We start from the raw sequence: 20,347 nt of genomic DNA, 5'->3' as shown, positions 1-20,347 counted from the left end.
CAGTCTCAAGACTAAGTGCTCTTGCATGTATGAAAAATTTGGAGAATGCTTAAGCCTTGCCTTTAAGAGTTGAACGTGACAGCATTCAATGATCCCCAAATGATCTCGCACTTCCTGGCAACTGCAGCTTATGTAACCGTAATGTTTACCGGGAAACGCTGGCAGTGAATGGTATGCATGAAGGCAAGCTTTGTGGCTTGTTGATTTTTTTTATTATTATTATTGTGTGCAAAGGAACCGAGGGGGCCTCGCCGCTCCTACTTAGACCTCGAACGGCAGCTCGAAAATGCTGTCGCGTCAAAAGGGGTTTGGGTTTGACTTTCCGTGTAACAGAATTATGTTTTCTCATATATTCAAATTACAATCCAAGCCTATCATGTCTGTGGGTTGTGTGTAGGTCATACGTTAAAATTTTTCTACGTATCTTACCTTGAAAAATTGAATTGGTTCAGTAAGTTCCTTGTGCCACATGGAGGGCTTGCGTTGTTGGGTATGCATGGTTCGAAATTATTTTTGCTGAAGTGATGTCCTTTGCTGGAGGCAGGACACCGGAAGCTGACGTTGGATTTTCTGCGACACGGGGCCCTTAACAATCTCGCGTTTAAACTCCGCAGCACCGGAAGGATTGACCATAAAAAGTTCTGCATACCCTTTTGACATACTGATAGATAAAAAGAAGCCTATCAGGGTGAGAGTAAAGGTGCACTTAATATTAATTGAATGCCATCATCAAAACAGCACACACTTCTGAGCATGTAACAATGTTTCAGACATCATTAAAACAGATGTCGGATCGGAAAATTCTGCAGTCCGACAGAAGCTTGTGTATTGTCACTGCTGCTGTAATTTCGAAGTTATGTTGTTAAGTCAACCAAAGTACAAATTTTGCATTGTTATGTTGGGAAAGTATTAGTAGCCCTGGAGGCTGGTTTCAATAATACTTTCTGTTGAAGTTTCATTTTTTCAGGTTCCACAATGTGCCAAAAATGGTCAAAGACGAACAATTGTTAACGTACAATCATTATTTTATGCGATTCAGTGGTCTTACTCATGGAAAAAATTGAATGACAATGTCTTAGGAGGGGTCCAAAAACGATCAGTCAAATTTATCAGTTTCTTTGAACTTGGTAAGGTTAAGGGTAAAGTTAAGAAGTGGTATACGAAAATATAGATGTCATGTTCAGTTACTGTGCCTTCACAAGTACTCGCCGTTTAAACTTTTGACCTGCTATGTAAGCATTGGCAGGAGCATCTGTACACTTATTGTTTGGAAAAGAAGCCATTGTGATCAAAACTGGGCAGATAGAAATTTGTGTTTGATGCAGCACTACTCTTGCATTAAAAAAAGATATTAATCTGATGGAGTAGACTTTGCTTGAGTCTAAATAATTGTTTGTGATAGAGAAATGAGATCATAATAAATTGTGAAGCGTAGTACCACAGCTCAAGCTAAATATGTTTGTGGATGCAAAGTAAACAAATGTCTATGGATGTTTTAGTGTTCACATATGCCTTAACAGTGATTTCAATGCTGTTACAGATGTGTCCATTCCTCCTGCAAAACTACCAAGAAGTTGTGTGGCCCAGGCTTTGTCAGGGAACCAGCTCACCTTATATTTTGCAGAAAGCTTCCACTTGCTTTCTCTGTCACATGACAAAGCAGTTGTATATATGATTGATTCGCCATTGTGATAGTGATATAACTGTTTATCAATTGTTACCTATGGATTTGTCATCTATGTACTACGTGTATGACAAAGTACTAGCGATGCAGTACTGCAACACTGGAATGTGCTAGCAGACAGTGTATTTCAGCCAGGGCAATGTGTAGTGTAGAACTGTGCGTGTCTTCAAAAGAGATTTTGCTTAGTTTGTGATTGTTGGCAGTAATACAAACTGCTAGATACGTTACCTTCAGTGCCTTGTAGTTTCATTTTGATTTTGCTGAAGCAATCAAAAATCAGGAATGTTTGTAATGTGCTAATAGAGAGAAATGCTCCTTTGTTTAATGCACAGTAACATGGCAGTATTCTCCTCTACTTACATATCTGGTGCCATTGTAATATTTATAAGTGGTGTCTTTGTTCTTTTCTTGTGTTTCTTACATTTTCCATTTTCTTTCATATTAACTTCTTTCATTTTGTCCTGTCCATTCATATTATCATGAACTATCAGTTGACAGATTTGTTGTGCTTCATTGCAGGCGTTTAATTTAAAAGAAAAAACGAAATACTCCCTTGAATAGGCGACTGCAGGATACAGTCAAATCTCGATATAACGAATCACGCAGAACCGCCAAAAATCGTTGGTTGTTTTGAAATGTTGTAATGAAAAACGTGCGGTTTTAAGCCAGTGGATTAACCCAGGAAGGAAAATGACGTACTTATGCAGTAGGCGTGTGTGCAGACAAGCATACTCTCTAGTAAAAATGTTTCACTCAATTAAAAGCTGCTTTAATTGAAGAAATCAGTCATTTGCTTCAGGCGCGTACAGCACGCACGGCTGATTGGAATGCATCCACATCTTCCACTTTGCGCAATACCTTATCGAGTGCATCATGGCACTGCGTTCGGTGGGTCCTCTTCCTTCGGTTCCGTCATCACTGGAGATGTTAGTGCTGTGCCGTTGCTCTTTACGTGGTCGTCCAAGAGACGATGGGCAGCAGTTCCACAACCTCAGTCCACAGGTCTCCTGGGTTGTTGTTGGTCACCTCCAGGTCATCTTCAAGCTGCACGGGCGCTTTGACAAGCCCTGCTTTTTGCCAGCAGTTGCTAATGGTGGACACCTGCAAGTTCCACCGAGCTCCTGTGAGCATTGCCGCTGCCTGACGAATATGATTGCAGTCGGCTGCTTTAGGCTGATGTTGATAATCAACAGCTGCACCAGGCACTTACGAAATTCTGCTTTCACACTCTTTATAATGCCCTGGTCTGGGGGTTGCAGCAAGGGTGTTTTGTTGGGTGGCAGAAACTCCAAACAAACATGCGTCAAGCGGACATTCACAATGTAAGCAGAGCAGTTATTGACAACCAGTAGGATTCTTGGGTCGTCCCTCCTCATTTGGATGTCAAGTTTGATGAGCCACTCAGAAAAGAGTTCTGGTCATACAGGCTCGTTTGTTGGCACGGTAGTTGTACGGTAACAACATGACATTTTTCATGCAGCGAGGCTTTGCATCCTTGCTGATGACGATTGGTTCAATTTTCTTCGTGCTTGTCTAGTTGCAGCAGAGCAGGACTGTCACGCGAAGATGCGACTTCTTCCCTCCTTTGCACTGCTGCCCTTTGAAGTGGATTGTCCAATCTGGCAGGAGCGTCTAAGAGCATGTGCTCTGAAAATGTTTTCAGAGTAAGATTCAGCCACCTCTAGAAAACGATCATTGCGCCAGGAATCTGCAGAGCCTTCTCTGTCAGCAGCCTTTTCCTCGCCCAAGACTACCTGCCAAGTTATTCCAATCCTTTGGCGGAAAGGAAAAACCCATCCCTCACTGGCGTTGAACCCAGTTATTGCTTCAGCAAATTTGCTGGCCTTTTCTTGGAGCATTGGGCCAGACACGGGAACGTTCTCAGTCTGGCGTCTTTGAACCACGTGAGAACAACTCAATCCACATTTTGAAAGTTTCCCAGTCGCAGCTATTTCGTCGGAGGGGCGAGCTGCAATTCCCATTGAAACTAGACAGTCTTGTCTCGATCTTTCAAAATGGTCGCGACTGTCGATGGGGCAATGCCACGCTGTCTGCACACGTCGATTTGCTTTTTCTCTGCATCGATTTCCTGCAATGTGCCCAATTTGTCCTGCGGCGAAAACTGCTTTCACTTCTTGGTGCCTTCGCTAGCTGCATTCATTGCTGGATCTCACGCAAATATCGCCAAACCTTTGTTGTGAAGTTCTTGGTGAAGTTTGTGGTGAAGCAGTTGGCACTCGACATGGTGATGATGATTGCTACTGCGCTCGTGGTTTCTGTTTCATGCTAGAGTTGCGGTGCTGTTACTTCTAGCCGAATTCGTAATTCTGATGTTCCTCGGTTATAAAGGTGAAAACAAACTATGTGCGTTATTCTGAAATATGCGCTGTATTGAAATTCGTAGTTCGGAAATATTTTTACATCGAAAATGTGAGCAACCTGGCCAGGATTCTTAAAATATATGTAAATTTGAGAAGTTCGTTACTGTAGGGTTCGTAGTAACGAGATTTGATGTAGAGTCCTACATATATACTATGTAATTTAACTATTTTTTCCTAGTATCAAAATTGCTTGCGAAATCCAACCTCTCTTCGTTGCAAGAGGGAGCGGAGGTTTTATTCTGAATAGTGATTTACGTATAGAGATATAAGTACCCCACTAAGACATATACTGCATCAGTGCACTCTTGCCGCAAGATTAATATGGAGGTTGTGTAGGCCCTGGTTATCACTTTTTTTTTTTACGTACAAGTGTGGCAAATCTTTTTGATTGCCAGGTTGAGTGCTGTAGTTCCACGAAATGTGTGACACATTGCATCACATTCCGATGCTTTTTGTGACTTTGCAGGTTTCCTACCGTCGAAGTCCAGGGACGAATACCACTCGCTCGTGTATGTGCGGGGCCAACAGCACTACTGCCGGCAGTGCACTTATGTGACCAAGTACAAGAGCCGCATGAATGCACACCTGCGCACACATACAGGCGAGCGCCCCTTCAAGTGCCCCATGTGCACAAACAGATTCACTCAGAATGCCAACTTGAAAAAGCATCTGCGCAGCCACACGGGCGAGCGCCCCTTCAAGTGCCACCTGTGTCCTAACAAATTTACTCAGAAGTGCCACCTCAAGCAGCATCTGCTCAGCCACACAGGAGAGCGTCCCTTTTCCTGCGCGCACTGCACTGCATCCTTTTCGCGGAAGGAAATCCTCGACAAACACATGTCCTCTCACACTAGAAAGAAGTCCTAAAGATTAGGGGCCTAAATAAATTTCCTAAATGCTGCACTTATTTAGACTGGCTTCATCATCATGATCAGCCTATTGTATGTCCACTGCAGGATGAAGGCCTCTTCCTGCGGTCGGCAATTACCCCTGTTCTGCGCCAACCGATTCCAATTAGCACCAATGAATTTCCTAATTTCATTGCACCGCCTAGTCCTTTGCCTTCCTCTACTGCGCTTCCCTTCTCTTGGCACCCATTCTGTAGCCCTAATGGTCCAACAATTACCTAACCTGCACATTACATGACCTGGGGCCCAGCGCCATTTTTTTTCTCTTAATGTCCATTAGAATATCGGCTACACCTGTTTGCTCTCTGATCCAAACCACTCTCTTTCTGTCTCTCAAAGTTATGCCTAGCATTCTTTGTTCCATTGCTCTTTATGCAGCCCCTAACTTGTTCTCAAGCTTCTTTGTCAGTCTCCAAGTCTCTGCTCCGCATGTCAGCACCGGTAAAATGCAGTGATTATGCACCTTCCTTTTCAATGATAATGGTAAGCTTCCAGACAGGAGCTGACAATGCCTGCAGTATGTGATCCAACCAATTTTTATTTTTCTATAAATTTCCTTCTCATGGTCAGGGTTTCTTGTGAATAATTGACCTAGGTAAACATACTCCTTCACCGACTCTAGAGGCTCACTGATGATCCTGAATTCTTGTTCCTTTGCCCGGTTATTGATCATTATCTTTGTCTTCTGCATAGTAATCTTCAACCCCACTCTTACACTCTCTCTGTTAAGGTCCTCATCATTTGTTGTAACTCGTCGGCACTGTTGCTGAATAGAACAATGTCATCGGCAAACCAAAGGCTGCTGAGGTAATCCCCGTTGATCTTTACTCGTAAAGCTTCCTAGTTTAATAGCTTGAAGATTTCTTCCAGGCGCACAGTGAATAGCATTGGAGAGATTCTGTCTCCTTGTCTGACCCCTTTCATTATAGGTACCTTCCTACTTTTCTTGCGGAGAATTAAGGTAGCTGTGGAATCTCTGTAGATATTGTTACAGAGGGATAAAAAAAGAGAGAGGAAGAATACGGATCGCGAGATGCCAGCTGCTGCGTGTTGTTGGTGGTGAGCCACCTTAACTACTCTGACTCATCTTGTATATTTATTGTAAATACAGTCTTTCTATAGTCCCAACATCCCCGTAACATATTGGTGTGAGGTGCGGGGTGCTACGGCTGGAAATGGAGCTCCGCAGTGGACGTCGCATCACCGTCCGCACCATAAATGATGGCAACGCAGGATCAACATCGTTGCTGCCTCCAACGTCACCGTCGCCAGCTGCCTCGCTGTCACCTTCAGTTATGGTTGTGCAACCCAAGGATCTTGGAACTTTCCGTGGGATCGATGGCACCGATGTTGAAGAATGGATGGCTATGTACGAACATGTGAGTGGAATCAACAGATGGGACCCTACGCTTATGCTAGCTAACCTGTTGTTCTACCTAAGAGGCATGGCAAAGGTGTGGTATGAAAACCACGAAGAGAAGCTAACCAGCTGGGACCGAAAGTTGACAGAGTTGTTTGGCAAACCAGTTGGCCGTAAAATTTCTGCAAAGCAGGAGCTAGCCTCCCGTGCCCAGTCCCCCACAGAGTCCTATGCCTCGTACATCTAGGATGTGGTGGCACTTTGTCGTAAAGCTGATCACGACATGACAGTAGCTGAGAAGGTTGGGCACGTGCTTAAGGGCATTGCTAACAACACCTTTAATCTGCTCATGTGCAAAAGCTTCTCTACAGTTGATGCTGTCATTAAAGAGTGCCAACAATTCGAGCAGGCCAAAAGCCGGCGTGTCTTGTAACCATTTACCAGACTTCCCAATACTGCCGCAACGTCAAGGTGTGAAGATCAACCGGCACAGCAGCATGCGTCGCCATCAAAGGACGGGGTGCGAATCCTTAGATGTGAACTGGATGCGATGGCACCTGCAGCTTTGTGTTCGCCTAGCCCTGATGCTACCACATTTTCAGTTCCCCTCGTACAAGCCATCGTTCAACAGGAACTTGAAAACAGGTTTACAGTCTGTGTGTGCTGTCGCCAATCCCAGAGCTAACGAACGGCCTTCTACTATTTTCACTCCACCCCGACGCTTCTCTCCGCGTTATCACAACCCAACTGAGTGGAGAACTGTGGACGGCCAGCCAATATGTTTCACCTGTCGCCGCATTGGTCACGTCGCCCGATACTGTCATTGGTCACGTCGCCCAAACTCATGGCCCTCAACACCTTGCACGCTGACCAACCTGAGCCGTTTTAATGGAAATGCCCGCAATGTTTCACCCACTGCCGAGTCCAACAGTGCCGACAACTTTGCTCGGAACACGTGGTACAGTTGCTCACCATAGGCGCGCCGACACCAGTCTCGTTCACCGCAAAAATGTCGGCCATCTTCTCGTTCGCCACAGCCACGTCGCCTTTCGTATCCCGTGGCTTTCGGCCACACCCTTCGGAAAACTAAGGAATGCGACCCTTGCAGGGGATGCTGCATTGCCTACTACTGCAGCAAATCCTCTGGTTGCGTTCACAAGTAGAAGTGTAATTGATGTTAAAATAGACGGCGTACCTGTCTAAGCACTCGTCGACAATAGAGCCCACATGTCGGTGATGGGTGATAGCCTACGTGGACATTTAAAGTTAGGGGCTTTAGTTTAAATATGGTCCTCACTCCAGCAGCTGCACAAGTGCTTCGTGTGGCCGACGGCGGCATGCTGGTTGTTCTTGGAATGTGTACTGCGTGTTTAAGTATAGCCGGCCGCTCTACTTCTGTTCTCTTTGCTGTGATCCACAACTTCACTCACGACGTTATCCTTGGATTGGACTTTTATCCAATCATTCTGCTCTCATCGACTGCGCAACCAACGTTCTTCAGTTGGAACTGCCTCAACTCGCCGATGCTCCAATCACTGCCTCACCGCATCTGTGCTCGCTTCAGGATGTGTGTCTGTCAACCAAGGCAGTCACTTACGTCGCTTTGACTGCACAGCCACAGGTTCCTGATGGTGAATATGTTCTTCGCCCCATCGTCGACGTGCTTTTGAACTGGAAGGTTGCTCTTCCGCATACGCTAGTCACGGTTACTAATAACAGCATCGTTCTTCCGCTTCTGAATTTCGGCCTGTGCCCTCAAGTGCTTCTGGCCAGCATGTTCTTGGCCAGCGTTTCTAGTACTTCCAAATTTGACATTGAGAGTCTGGATGCCGAAAGTCGTTTCTTAGCGTCAATTACTGCACACAGCTCTGGTTCCTTAACGGATGACTTCGCACAGATGATTGCATCTCACCTCACCTCGGCACAGGCCACGGACATATGTCTTTTCCTCGAATCATACCGTGACATCTGATTTTGGCGACAAGCCCTTAGGCCAAACATCTGCTGTTCACCACCATATCAACACTGGAGACACGAATCCTATTCGTCGGCGTCCCTATCGTGTATCACATGCTGAACATAGTCATCCAATCAGAAGTGGACAAAATGCTCCGCAAAGGGGGCATCGAACCATCAGCTAGCCCTTGGGCTTTGCCTGTCGTCCTTGTGAAAAAAAAAAAAAAGACGGTACCTGGCGTTTTTGCGTCTATTATCGCCATTTAAACAAGATCACCCAAAAAGACGTCTACCCACTACCACGCATCGATGACGCCTTGGACTGCTTGCACGAAGCTAAATACTTCTCATCCATCGATCTTTGATCTGGCTACTGGCAGATTTCAGTTGATGAAATGATCCCCAAGAAGACGGCCTTCATCATGCCAGATGGCTTATATCAGTTCAAAGTCATGCCCTTTGGCCTATGCAATGCTCCTGCGACATTTGAACATATGATGGACTCTCTTCTGCGAGGCTACAAATGGACCACCTGTTTTTGTTGCCTTGATGGCAATATTGTTTTTTCTCCCACTTTCGGCAGCCCCCTTACCCAACTCGCTGCCATTCTTGCGGTCTTCTGAAAAGCCAGCCTTCAACTGCGCCGTATGCAGTTTCCCGGTGTCATGTTCTGCCTCTGACGTGCACTGCTTCGTCTGCCTGTGTTCTTAATTTCACCGTTTCAACGAAAACTTCGCCGATGTTGCTCGGCCTTTGACAGATCTTCTAAAGACGAAAATGCCATTCTCGTGGGGCCCCGAGCAGGCTCACGCGTTTCTGACCACCCCTCTTATACTTGCCCACTTTGATCCATCTGCACCGACCGAAGTCCACACTGACGCAAGCTGCCATGGCATCTGCGCTGTTCAATTCAATTCAATTCAATTCAGTCTTTATTTTTCTCTTGTACAGAGAAGGAGACAGGACTAAAAGCTCGTAAGCTTGACAGAGGTCCTGCCCCCTTTATCAACTTGGCAGTACAGTACAGACAGAGATTTTCAATTTTCCAAATAAACACTGAAACAAAATAACAAAACACTCGCCCAACAACAGAATGGTACCAAGTGCGTGATAGCTTACGCCAGTCACCTGCTGTCACCTTCTGAGAGAAACTATTCCATCACCGAGCGTTAATGCTTGGCTTTAGTTTGGGCTGTCGCCAAGTTCCGGCCATATTTGTACGGCCGCACGTTTTTGGTCGTTACAGACCACCACGAACTCTGCTGGCTGTCTTCCCTCCAGGACCCGACAGGACGGATTGGTTGCTGGGCTTCGTGACTCCAGGAATTTTCATTTCATCATCATCATCAGCCTGGTTACGCCCACTGCAGGGCAAAGGCCTCTCCCATATTTCTCCAACAACCCCGGTCATGTACTAATTGTGGCCATGCCGTCCCTGCAAACTTCTTAATCTCATCCGCCCACCTAACTTTCTGCCTCCCCCTGCTACGCTTCCCTTCCCTTGGGATCCAGTCCGTAACCCTTAATGACCATCGGTTATCTTCCCTCCTCATTACATGTCCGGCCCATGCCCATTTCTTTTTCTTGATTTCAACTAAGATGTCATTAACTCGCGTTTGTTCCCTGACCCAATCTGCTCTTTTCTTATCCCTTAACATTACACCTATCATTCTTCTTTCCATAGCTCGTTGCGTTGTCCTCAATTTGAGTAGAACTCTTTTCGCAAGCCTCCAGGTTTCTGCCCCGTAGGTGAGTACTGGTAAGACACAGCTGTTATACACTTTTCTCTTGAGGGATAACGGTAGCCTGCTGTTCATGATCTGAGAATGCCTGCCAAACGCACCCCAGCCCATTCTTATTCTCCTGATTATTTCCGTCTCATGATCCGGATCCGCCGTCACTACTTGCCCCAAGTAGGTGTATTCCCTTACGACTTCCAGTGCCTCCCTGCCTATTGTAAATTGCTGTTCTCTTCCGAGACTGTTAAACCAGGGTGTCTACCAACCGGGAAAACCGGGAATTCTCAGGGATTTTGAGTAGTCTGGAAAAACTCAGGGAAAACTCAGGGAATTTTTGCTTCTATCAGGGAAAATTAGCTGTAATTTTTTTAGAGGGTCAAAAGTCGCGGTAATGCTGGCTCGAGAAACAGACAGGACTCGTAACGAATCGTCATCGGCTGGAGGAGTTGCCAGTGTACAGTCAACGACCGACTTTCCAGATTCACGATAACTCGGACGGCTTCGCGGCACCACCACGTACCCCAAAGAGTCAATGTATCATAACGTCTGAAATTTCAGACGCAAGAACACTTCGCCGTCCGATTTTCTAAACGTTTTGCGTGATCGCAGGTCCGAGACGGCATTAATAAAAACCACCACCGCTGCTATTTTGATTACCTCGCCGCCTTGAACCGGTGCTCTCGCACGCAGATCCGCTGGCAGCCGTAGCCACCACTGCGGCAACGCTAGGCCTAGCTGCTTCGACGTTCGCTGTTAAGCTTCGTGTCTTTCGGTGCCGTGTTTCTTCATTTCTCCGCTTACAGCAATAATTTTGTCTTCGAAGCTCGGAAAGCACGGCGCTATGCATAATGCTCTTTCCCGAAAGTCTGCTTCGCCTCATTACAGTCGTGTAACGCGGCGAAGCGTAACAAGCGTAGGAAGGGGCAATTGTCGCGGGACACTGTATGTATTCCTTAATTTTACACGTGTGCACCCGCCCTCACCTGTCACAGTAGGAGCACCGATATGCCTAATAAGTGCACTGACAGGCATTCAGAGCTTTTTCAGGCGTGCATGTGTCGATTTTATCCCTCAAGGGCAGTAAAAGACATGAATTTATTTTTTCGAACTGCCTGATATTTCGGAAGTTTTCGCGGCCCCTAGGGGGTCCGAAAAATTGGACGTTGACTGTAAATTGACCAAGAGTATTCTTCAAGTGGTCCGTGGGGCGAACGCGCGGCGAAAGGAGGACGAGAACAGAAAAGATCGACGCACTGAGGAATGAACAGGGAATTAAGTATGCGACCGCTTCTTTGAAGGATCCTGCGCTCAAGAAACAAATTGTTGGCTGATGCTGAGATGCAGGTGTCCCTCATCCAAACCAAAATAAACTCTTTAAAGCAGTGAAACACAACACTGAGGCGTCTTGCGCGAGCTGAGAGTATGTCAGGACAGTTGCACGACACTGAGCATGCTATCAGTTGATAGAAATAGCTCATATTCGAAAATATTTGCTTCTGTATGCATCTCCTTTTTATTTGTACTAGAGAATGTCCAACTCCATTTGAAAATTTTTTTGAAGACATTTTATTTGCTGTGCATTTTCATAATCCCTCCCTTATATTCTTTTTTTGAATAACATAAACACTACTCCTTAGTATTCAAATTGGATTAAGTCGGTTTTCTTTAAAAAATTTTTTATATGCTTACTAGAGAGTGACAGCACAGGGCGATATGGTTTCAGCGCGACTTGACATAAAACATAGTTCTGCATCACTCAGGGAATTTTGCAAAAGCACTCGGGGAAAACCTGGAAAACTCAGGGAATTTGGAAATGTCAACTTGGTAGACACCCTGGTTAAACATTACTTTAGTTTTCTGCAGATTAATTTTTAGACCCACTCTTCTGCTTTGCCTCTCCAGGTCAGTGAGCATGCATTGCAATTGGTCCCCTGAGTTACTAAGCAAGGCAATATCATCAGCGAATCGCAAGTTACTAAGGTACTCTCCATTAACTTTTATCCCCAATTCTTCCCAATCCAGGTTTCTGAATACCTCCTGTAAACATGCTGTGAATAGCATTGGAGAGATCGTATCTCCCTGCCTGACGCCTTTCTTAATTGGGATTTTGTTGCTTGCTTTATGGAGGACTACGGTGGCTGTGGAGCCGCTATAGATATCTTTCAGTATTTTCACATACGGCTCGTCTACACCCTGATTACGTAATGCCTCCATGACTGCTGAGGTTTCGACCGAATCAAACGCTTTCTCGTAATCAATGAAAGCTATATATAAAGGTTGGTTATATTCCGCAGATTTCTCTATCACCTGATTGATAGTGTGAATATGATCTATTGTTGAGTAGCCTTTACGGAATCCTGCCTGGTCCTTTGCTTGACAGAAGGCTAAGGTGTTCCTCATTCTATTTGCGATTACCTTAGTAAATAGTTTGTAGTCAACGGACAGTAAGCTGATCGGTCTATAATTTTTCAAGTCTTTGGCGTCTCCTTTCTTATGAATTAGGATTATGTTAGCGTTCTTCCAAGATTCCGGTACACTCGAGGTCATGAGGCATTGCGTATACAGGGTGGCCAGTTTCTCTAGAACAATCTGTCCACCATCCTTCAACAAATCTGCTGTTACCTGATCCTCCCCAGCTGCCTTCCCCCTTTGCATATCTCCCAAGGCTTTCTTTACTTCTTCCGGCATTACCTTTGGGATTTCGAATTCCTCTAGACTATTTTCCTTTCCATTATCGTCGTGGGTGCCACTGGTACTGTATAAATCTCTAAATTTTCATTTATTGTCAACTATAAGTCTGGATGTCTGCACAAGGACGCTGACTGCCTCTCTCGTCACCCTGTGGATCCTCTTGATCCTGTTGCACATGATCCGGTGGCCTGCGTGATGGCTCTGACTGACATGACCGACATGTGCGCTGAACAACAACGTGACGCATCCTTACAGTTCATCATTGCCAGAGTGCAATCTCATAGCACCGACGGCACATGCCACATGTTCGTGCTGCATGACGGCATCCGCTAGTGCCACAATATCAACCCTGACAGCCCCGAGTTGCTCCTTGTTCCTTCTTGTCATTTGCGATCTGTCATTCTCGAACAGCTTCACGATGCACTGATGGCAGGACACCTTGGAGTTCTGTGTACATACGACCGCTTACCATGCCAGTTCTTCTGGTCGGGTCACTATTGCTCTGCATCGTTATGTCACAACTTGGGAATTCTGTCAGCGCCGTTCCCCTGCCACCTGTCAGACGACTCCATCCAATTGAAGTTCACTATGAACCGTTCTTTCATGTAGGCCTTGATCTGCTTGGCCCTTTTCCGATGACGACTAGAGGGAATAAGTGGATCGCCGTCGCTGCTGATTACGCGACATGCTACGCGATAACAAAGGCGTTGCCGACTAGCTGTGCAACAGACTTTGCCGATTTTCTCCTCCATGACGTCATTCTCAACCACGGTGCACCTCGACAGTTACTTACAGACCGTGGCTGCTCATTCTTGTCTCGGGTTATCGACGACTTCCTGCGCTCTAATCCACTGAGCACAAGCGGTCCACCGCCTACCACCCACAAACGAACGGTCTTACGGAACATCTTAACTGAACAATCACAGAGATGCTGCCGATGTACGTCCCCAATGATCACCACGACTGGGACGCCACGCTGGCCTATGTGACGTTCGCATATAACTCGCCCTGACATGACACCGCAGGATATCCACCCTTTTATCTTTTGTATGGTCGTGACCCCACATTGCCGTTTGACACCACCCTCCCTTCTGTGCCACATGTTGCAACTGAGTACGCTCGTGAAGTCATTGATCGCGCTCTAATGGCACGTCAAGTCACCCGGTCTTATTTATTAGCCTCGCAGCATATACAAAAAGCATTATGACTGGTGCCATCGCAACGTTAAGTTCACGCCAGGTGCTTGGGTGCTCCTTTGGTCACCATGTCGTCGAGTTGGCCTCTCCGAGAAGCTTCTCTCTCACTTCACAGGGCCTTATGAAGTCCTACGTCAAGTAACGATGTAAATTATGAGATTTCACCGCTATAGTTTGATGCATCCTCAAGTCCAATGCCTGTTGACCTCATGCACATTTCCCTGCTGAAGCTATACTTCGCTCGCAGATCTTCGCTTACCATGCGCCAAGACGGTGCTTCACCACTCTGGGGTCCTGTTGCAGAAGGATGAAAGAAGAGAGGAAGAAGGGATCGCGAGACGCTCGCTGCTGTTTATTGGTGGTCACCCATCTTAGCTATTCTGACTTATCTTGTATATATATTGTAAATTCAGTCTTTCTATACTCCCAACATCCCCGTGACAATATTTTCCAGGATATTTAAGTAAGCGGTCTGTACTCCTTGATTACATAATGCCTCTATGACTGCTGGTATCTCTACTGAATCAAATGCCTTTTTGTAATCTATGAAAGCCGTATATAGAGGCTGATTGTACTCTATGGATTTCTCGATTACCTGATTGATGACATGGATGTGATCCATTGTAGAGCATCCCTTCCTGAAACCTGCCTGTTTCCTTGGTTGACTAAAGTCCAGTGTTGCCATTACTCTATTGGAGATTATCTTGGTGAATATTTTATATAATACTGGGAGTAAGCTAATCGGCCTATAATTTTTCAATTCTTTAATGTCTCCCTTTTTTGTGGATTAGTATAATGTTTGCATTTTTCGAGTGTTCTGGGGCCCTTGCAGTTGATGGACACTTCGTATAGAGAGTCGCCAGTTTTCTAAGCATCATGTCTCCTCCATCTTTCATTAAAGCTACTGTTATTTCATCTTTTCCTGCAACTCTTCCCCGTCTCATATCTTCCAAGGCCCTTCTGACCTCATGGCTAGTTTAAGTGGAGTTTCTGTATTCTGTTCATTACTGTTTCGAATGGAGTTATCCTGAGCCCTCAGGGTACTGTACAGGTCAGTATAGAATTATTGCAGTGCTTTTACTATACCTTCGAGATTGCTTATCTTTCAGTGCATAGATCTTGGTTTCTCCTATGCCAAGTTTCCTCTCACTGATTTCAGGCTGCATCCATTTCTTATGGCTTCTTCAGTTGTTCTCGTGTTATAATTTCGAATATTCCTTATTGATCACTTTTGACAGCTCCACAAATTCTATCATCTCTTTAGTTGGACACTTTCATTCTTTGTCATTTCTTTATTAGGTCCTTTGTTTCTTGGGAGAGCTTGCCTACTGGTTGCCTTGGTGCCTTGCCTCCCACTTCAATTGCTGCCTCTGAAACCAGCCTAGTTAGGGTTTCATTCATTACCTCTATGTCATCTTCATTTCTCTGTTCTAAGGCTGCATATTTATTGGCAAGCACCAGCTTGAAATTGTCTGCTTTTACCCTTACTGCCTCTAGGTTGACGTGTTTTTTCTTGACCAATTTTACTATTTCTCTCTTCAAATTGAGATGAATTCTAGCTCTCACTAACCTATGATCGCGGCACTTTGCCCTACCTATCACTTCTACATCCTGCACTATGCTGGGATCAGCAGAAAGTATTAAATCAGTGTCATTTCTTGTTTCACCATTAGGGCTTTTCCAGGTCCACTTTTGTTGCTACACTTCTTGAAGAAGGTGTTCATTATTCTTAGCTTAGTCCTTTCTGCAAATTCTACCAGCATCTCACCTCTAGCATTCCTAGAATTGACGCCATGGTTGCCAATTGCTTGTTCACCAGCCTGCTTTTTCCCCACTTTTGCAGTGAAGTCACCCATTCCTACAGTATACTGAGTTTCCACTTTTGTCATCACTAATTCAACATCTTTATAATATTGATCTACTTCCTCATCATCGTGACTGGATGTAGGAGCGTAGGTTGTACTACCTTTAATCTATACCTCTTATTAAGTTTGATTACAACTGCTGCTAGCCTCTCATTAATGCTGTAGAATCAGTCAGTGTTGCCCGCTATGTCCTTATGGATTAGGAATCCAACCCCGTATTGCTTCTTAACTGGGAGACCTCTATAGCAGAGGACATGGCCATTCTTCAGCCTCACCAGTTCTTCTAATCTCACTAAGGCCGATAATATCTCAAACAATGTCTGATGGTTCCTGCTAAGCTAGCCTCACTCAACAGAGTTTGGCTGTTAAAGGTTGGCAGGGTCAGTTTTCATTGGCAGCCTGTCCGGACCCATAGATTCTTAGCACCCTCTGCTGCATTACAGGTCTCACCACCGCCTTGGTCAGGTGCTCCGCAGCTGCTTCATTGCCTTCATTGTGACATCACTCCTACGCCAGCCCATCGAACGTTTGGCTTACGTTAAGTGCGGATTGGCCTCAGATATGTTCATGGCTCTGTAAATAAGTTTCTGGAAGTTACACATAATATAAGAAGTTAGCAAAGAAAACAGAAACTTACAATTGAGACCAAGGCACAGCAGTATGTGCCAAATTTCTTGTTTTTCTTGGAAATTTAAGAACACATCCGTGGTAGGGTTTACATTGGATATATTTGTGCTTCCTAGTTCAAGTGCTTATGTTCTAAGAACAAGCTCTTTTGTCTGCCATTTATGTGCTGCTCTAGTACAGAACAAACCATTATGGCAGTTTTATTGTTCTCAAGTTCTTCACAATGTGGAATACATAGCTTAAGCACAGTTTTTTCTCGAGCTTAAAATGTCCAGTATCAGAATTGTGGTTGAGCATTAGCGAAGCCCATTAGAATTTGCACATCATGGCAATGACATGAGTAAGTGGGCGTCGTAAGTCTAGAGAAGTCACCGGTGATGTTTAGTGACATCCTCTGTAAATAACACATGAATATGGTATGCAGTAGTGAATTCTTGTAATAGATGTTGCTTCTAGCCTGAATCAGCTGCCTAGACATCCAAAGCTATTGACTGGTGACCAAGGTTGCATGCAAGGTTAAGGGAATCTTATGACTTGCGTGAACTGATGACAGTGGGATGTTTCTTGGAGGTTTACTGCAAAATACACCACATTATGGTAAGGTAACCTACCACTGCTATCGGGGTTGCTATGGGGATTATGCAGCACTGTGAGATTCACACAGTGCCTAACAACCTTTATCATGAATCTCATTTTCATCTTTGTTTTCTTTTTTTGCATCAGTTACAACATGATCATAATTATGAAAGAAACAAATCTAGGAATAGCATGTCAAATTTTTTGTGCACATTCTGTAGAATTTTGCTGGCATTAAATGGTGGCTATCATCTGGCACGACAACACTCTCACATGTTTATGGCTCTGACCTGTCATTCATAATTTAACGATAAACTATAATATGGAAAATGAAAGACTCATCAGTCCTGTGTAAACTACAAAGCCCTGACCAATTTTCAGCATTGCTCGGGTGAACAATTATTTTGTCATGGCTGATGTTCACAGGTTGTTGTCTATGGGCTGCATAGTTTGTGCAATGTTATTTCCATCACTTTGACATAATTGGATTTACTTGCTTTCTGTTTGCAAACCTTGCTGTCAGAAAAATCACATGGTTTGTCCAGGCAAGAAAATTTCACTGGCAACATTTGTTTTGTTCTTGTTTCTTGTTCACTTTACATTTTGCATCCAGTCCCGCAATTCTTCTGTTGCTGTCAACTAACCTGCCATCTTGTGGGTACAGCAGAAGGCTCTGGAATGCAATCTTGTGGTGCAGTCTTATGCATTGCACTTGATGCAGCCGACATATCTCTGTGGTAGGTCACTTGGCTCTAGCACTTGCATTTCCTGTGCTTGCTTTTGCTTCTCACAAATGGAAGTAATGTAATATTTAATGACATTTGATTACGTTAGCGTGCCTCTTGTTCGCCCAGAGTTCCCACGTTGCACATTACAGGCACTCACTGGTTGTCATTAGCATTATATTGCAATAATGATACTTATAGTCATTAATGTGAAGACTACATATCATTTGACTTCAAGTCTAGTTGTCCTTTCAACTGCATATTAACACATCTACTTGTTTATCTTTCTCCGGTGATTACTTTTCACCAGTTAACAAATGTTAAACGTTATTGCTCAGCGCAAGATGTGTCTTCATGTATCGGAAGTTTCTCGAATGCTGTCGATGGTTCCAACAATTGCCTGAACCTTGTGTATTCTGATTGTATGCGTGATGCGAATTGTGCAGTACTTTCTGGAAGGCACACGGGCACCAGCAATTATGCTGAAATGTTCGAAGAGTCGTGTATAAAAGCCGAAGCGCTTCACCCGCTGACGAGATTTTCTACATTCACCGACTGTGCTCGTTGCAATCAGTGTGTTGTGCTTTGAGTGTAACATGTTTTTCTGGGTCACAGGTTCACCCAATAAAGAGTTATTTTCGTGATTCACAGTTATTGCTACTGTGTTTTTCACTGTCACTATAATGCAACCATACTAATTCATAATTGGGAATTTGATTCCTTAAGCTGTATTTGTATTCCACTTTGCATATTACTGGAACACATTAGATGTCTTTATAGTCAATTTCGTATTTATCAAGCAGTGCTGCAGATACTATGCAAATAGTGTAAGCAACAGAAGCTTTTGTCAAGCCATTGTATTTTACACCTTTTTTCTTATTCATTCATTCATTCATTCATTCATTCATTCATTCATTCATTTTTAAAAATTCATTTTAATATGTGACGCACTAATTTTTGGCCATGAATGCAGGTGGTGAGAAGTACCTCTCTAGCCATCGCAGCATTGTATGCTGTTTTTGAAATTCAAGTATAGTTTACACGGAATTACTTTTTCCTCTTACTGTTTGAAAAGCCTGTATTTTTTACATTATTCTTGCACATATTATTCTTGTGGTGTGTTCATAGCATCATATGCTTCCTTCAGTCTCTGTTGAGCAGCTTTGTCATGACACCAGAAATAAGCCTGTCTAGTTCGTTTCTACAATATGCCATGTCGATAGGAGGCAGAAACGCATGCGTGGCAAACTATTAATCTGAAGTGACAAGCCTGAATAAGGTTATATCAAACAGGACTGTTCGGCCCCACATTATGTTATAAACACTTTCCTCAAGTCTAATGATCTGTACATATAGAATCTTTCTGGAATTTCTGGATCTGACAATATTTAAATTCTCAGATTTTTATGCTCATGGGATGTCTTGCTCTCGGTCACATTATCTATTCCACCCTAAAACAAAGTTGAATGTTTTGGCCATGCAGTACACAAAGGGTGTACTGTACTGCCAATCTAGCTTAAGATAATAGCTAATGACTTTCTGGCAATATCTTTTAAATATAATTCCTAATGACAAACCAGATGTGAGAGGCACATCAGTACGCATTCTTTCACCTTTGCCTTTTCATCACAGCATATATACAGCTTCGGTGCTCCTGTCAAAAAAGCAGTGCTTAACACGTACGATTGTGCATATTTTTAGGCCTCATTGTGTAACTACTGAAGAAACCTCGCACAGGTATGACCAACTTCAAGAGTTGGACTCTCGTTTGATATGGCTTTAGCAACGATTCACCTGGTTATCAGAGCCTGGCCTATTGTCTCTAAAGTGAACATTGCAGTTAACAAAATGCACTGAATATAAAGCTTTTCTTTGTTTATATTCTTGCAACGTTTCCAGATGTAACATCCCATAATTAGATAATTGTTGTGCTGAAAAAATACATCAGTGTTAGTTTTGCATAGGCAAAAGGCCTAAACAACTTTGGCAAAGTATTGTGCAGGATAATGATAATTATGAATATTAGCAGTACTCCTAAACTTTATCTTTAATTGAGCAGCTTTTTCGTTACACCAGAAATGAGCCTGTCCAGTTGGTTTTTACAACATATCATGTAGATAGGAGGCAGAAGCACGCGCCTATCTGCCCTCTCTTCCTAGTGCGCGTCTCCACCTCACACACATCCATATACAGGGCAAGCGCCATTTCTTTGAGGTAATCTCTCCACTGCAAGTGCAAAGGCCAAGCCGAGACGCTTGGTGTCTCGATGAGCATTAAGTTCTTACGCATCTATTGTTGGCAGTCACATAATCTCAAGTTTCCACAACACTGTGCAAAGCATTCGCTCTCTTTGGGACAGCAAATTCATGGTCGTTGAGTGAGATCTGTTCATGTTTGCCTTAGCGCGCTTGACACCAATAAAACTATGAAGCTTACTTTGTGTAGTTGTCTATTTGTTATCGCCATCAGTGCTCCATCTTTCCGTTACTGTTGTTTTTACTTTTACTGTCAGAAACTGTTACTTTTTTTTTCTTTGGATGAGTATCCATGTATTTAAACTTTTCTTTTTAATTTATTGACACTGGCTGCGGGCAATAAGCATCTCACTCATGGCGTTCTAAGATATATGGCAACACACA

General features: G+C 44.1%; 1 protein-coding gene across 1 annotated transcript in view; it reads left to right on the top strand.

The window, feature by feature from the left end:
• LOC139061195 (uncharacterized) overlaps positions 1-20,347 on the top strand; it is a 228,647-nt gene that overhangs the window by 198,232 nt on the left and 10,068 nt on the right. Inside the window, exon 15 of the mRNA XM_070540841.1 lies at positions 4,532-4,666. Within this exon, the coding sequence (XP_070396942.1) occupies positions 4,532-4,666 (135 nt within the window). The remainder of the gene's footprint in view (positions 1-4,531; positions 4,667-20,347) is intronic.

This window comes from Dermacentor albipictus, chromosome 6 (genome assembly GCF_038994185.2).
Source record: "Dermacentor albipictus isolate Rhodes 1998 colony chromosome 6, USDA_Dalb.pri_finalv2, whole genome shotgun sequence".
In the NCBI taxonomy this organism is placed as follows: domain Eukaryota; kingdom Metazoa; phylum Arthropoda; class Arachnida; order Ixodida; family Ixodidae; genus Dermacentor; species Dermacentor albipictus.
The sequence above is the reverse complement of the archived record's forward strand: the minus strand, read 5'-3'. Positions and strand labels throughout refer to the sequence as shown.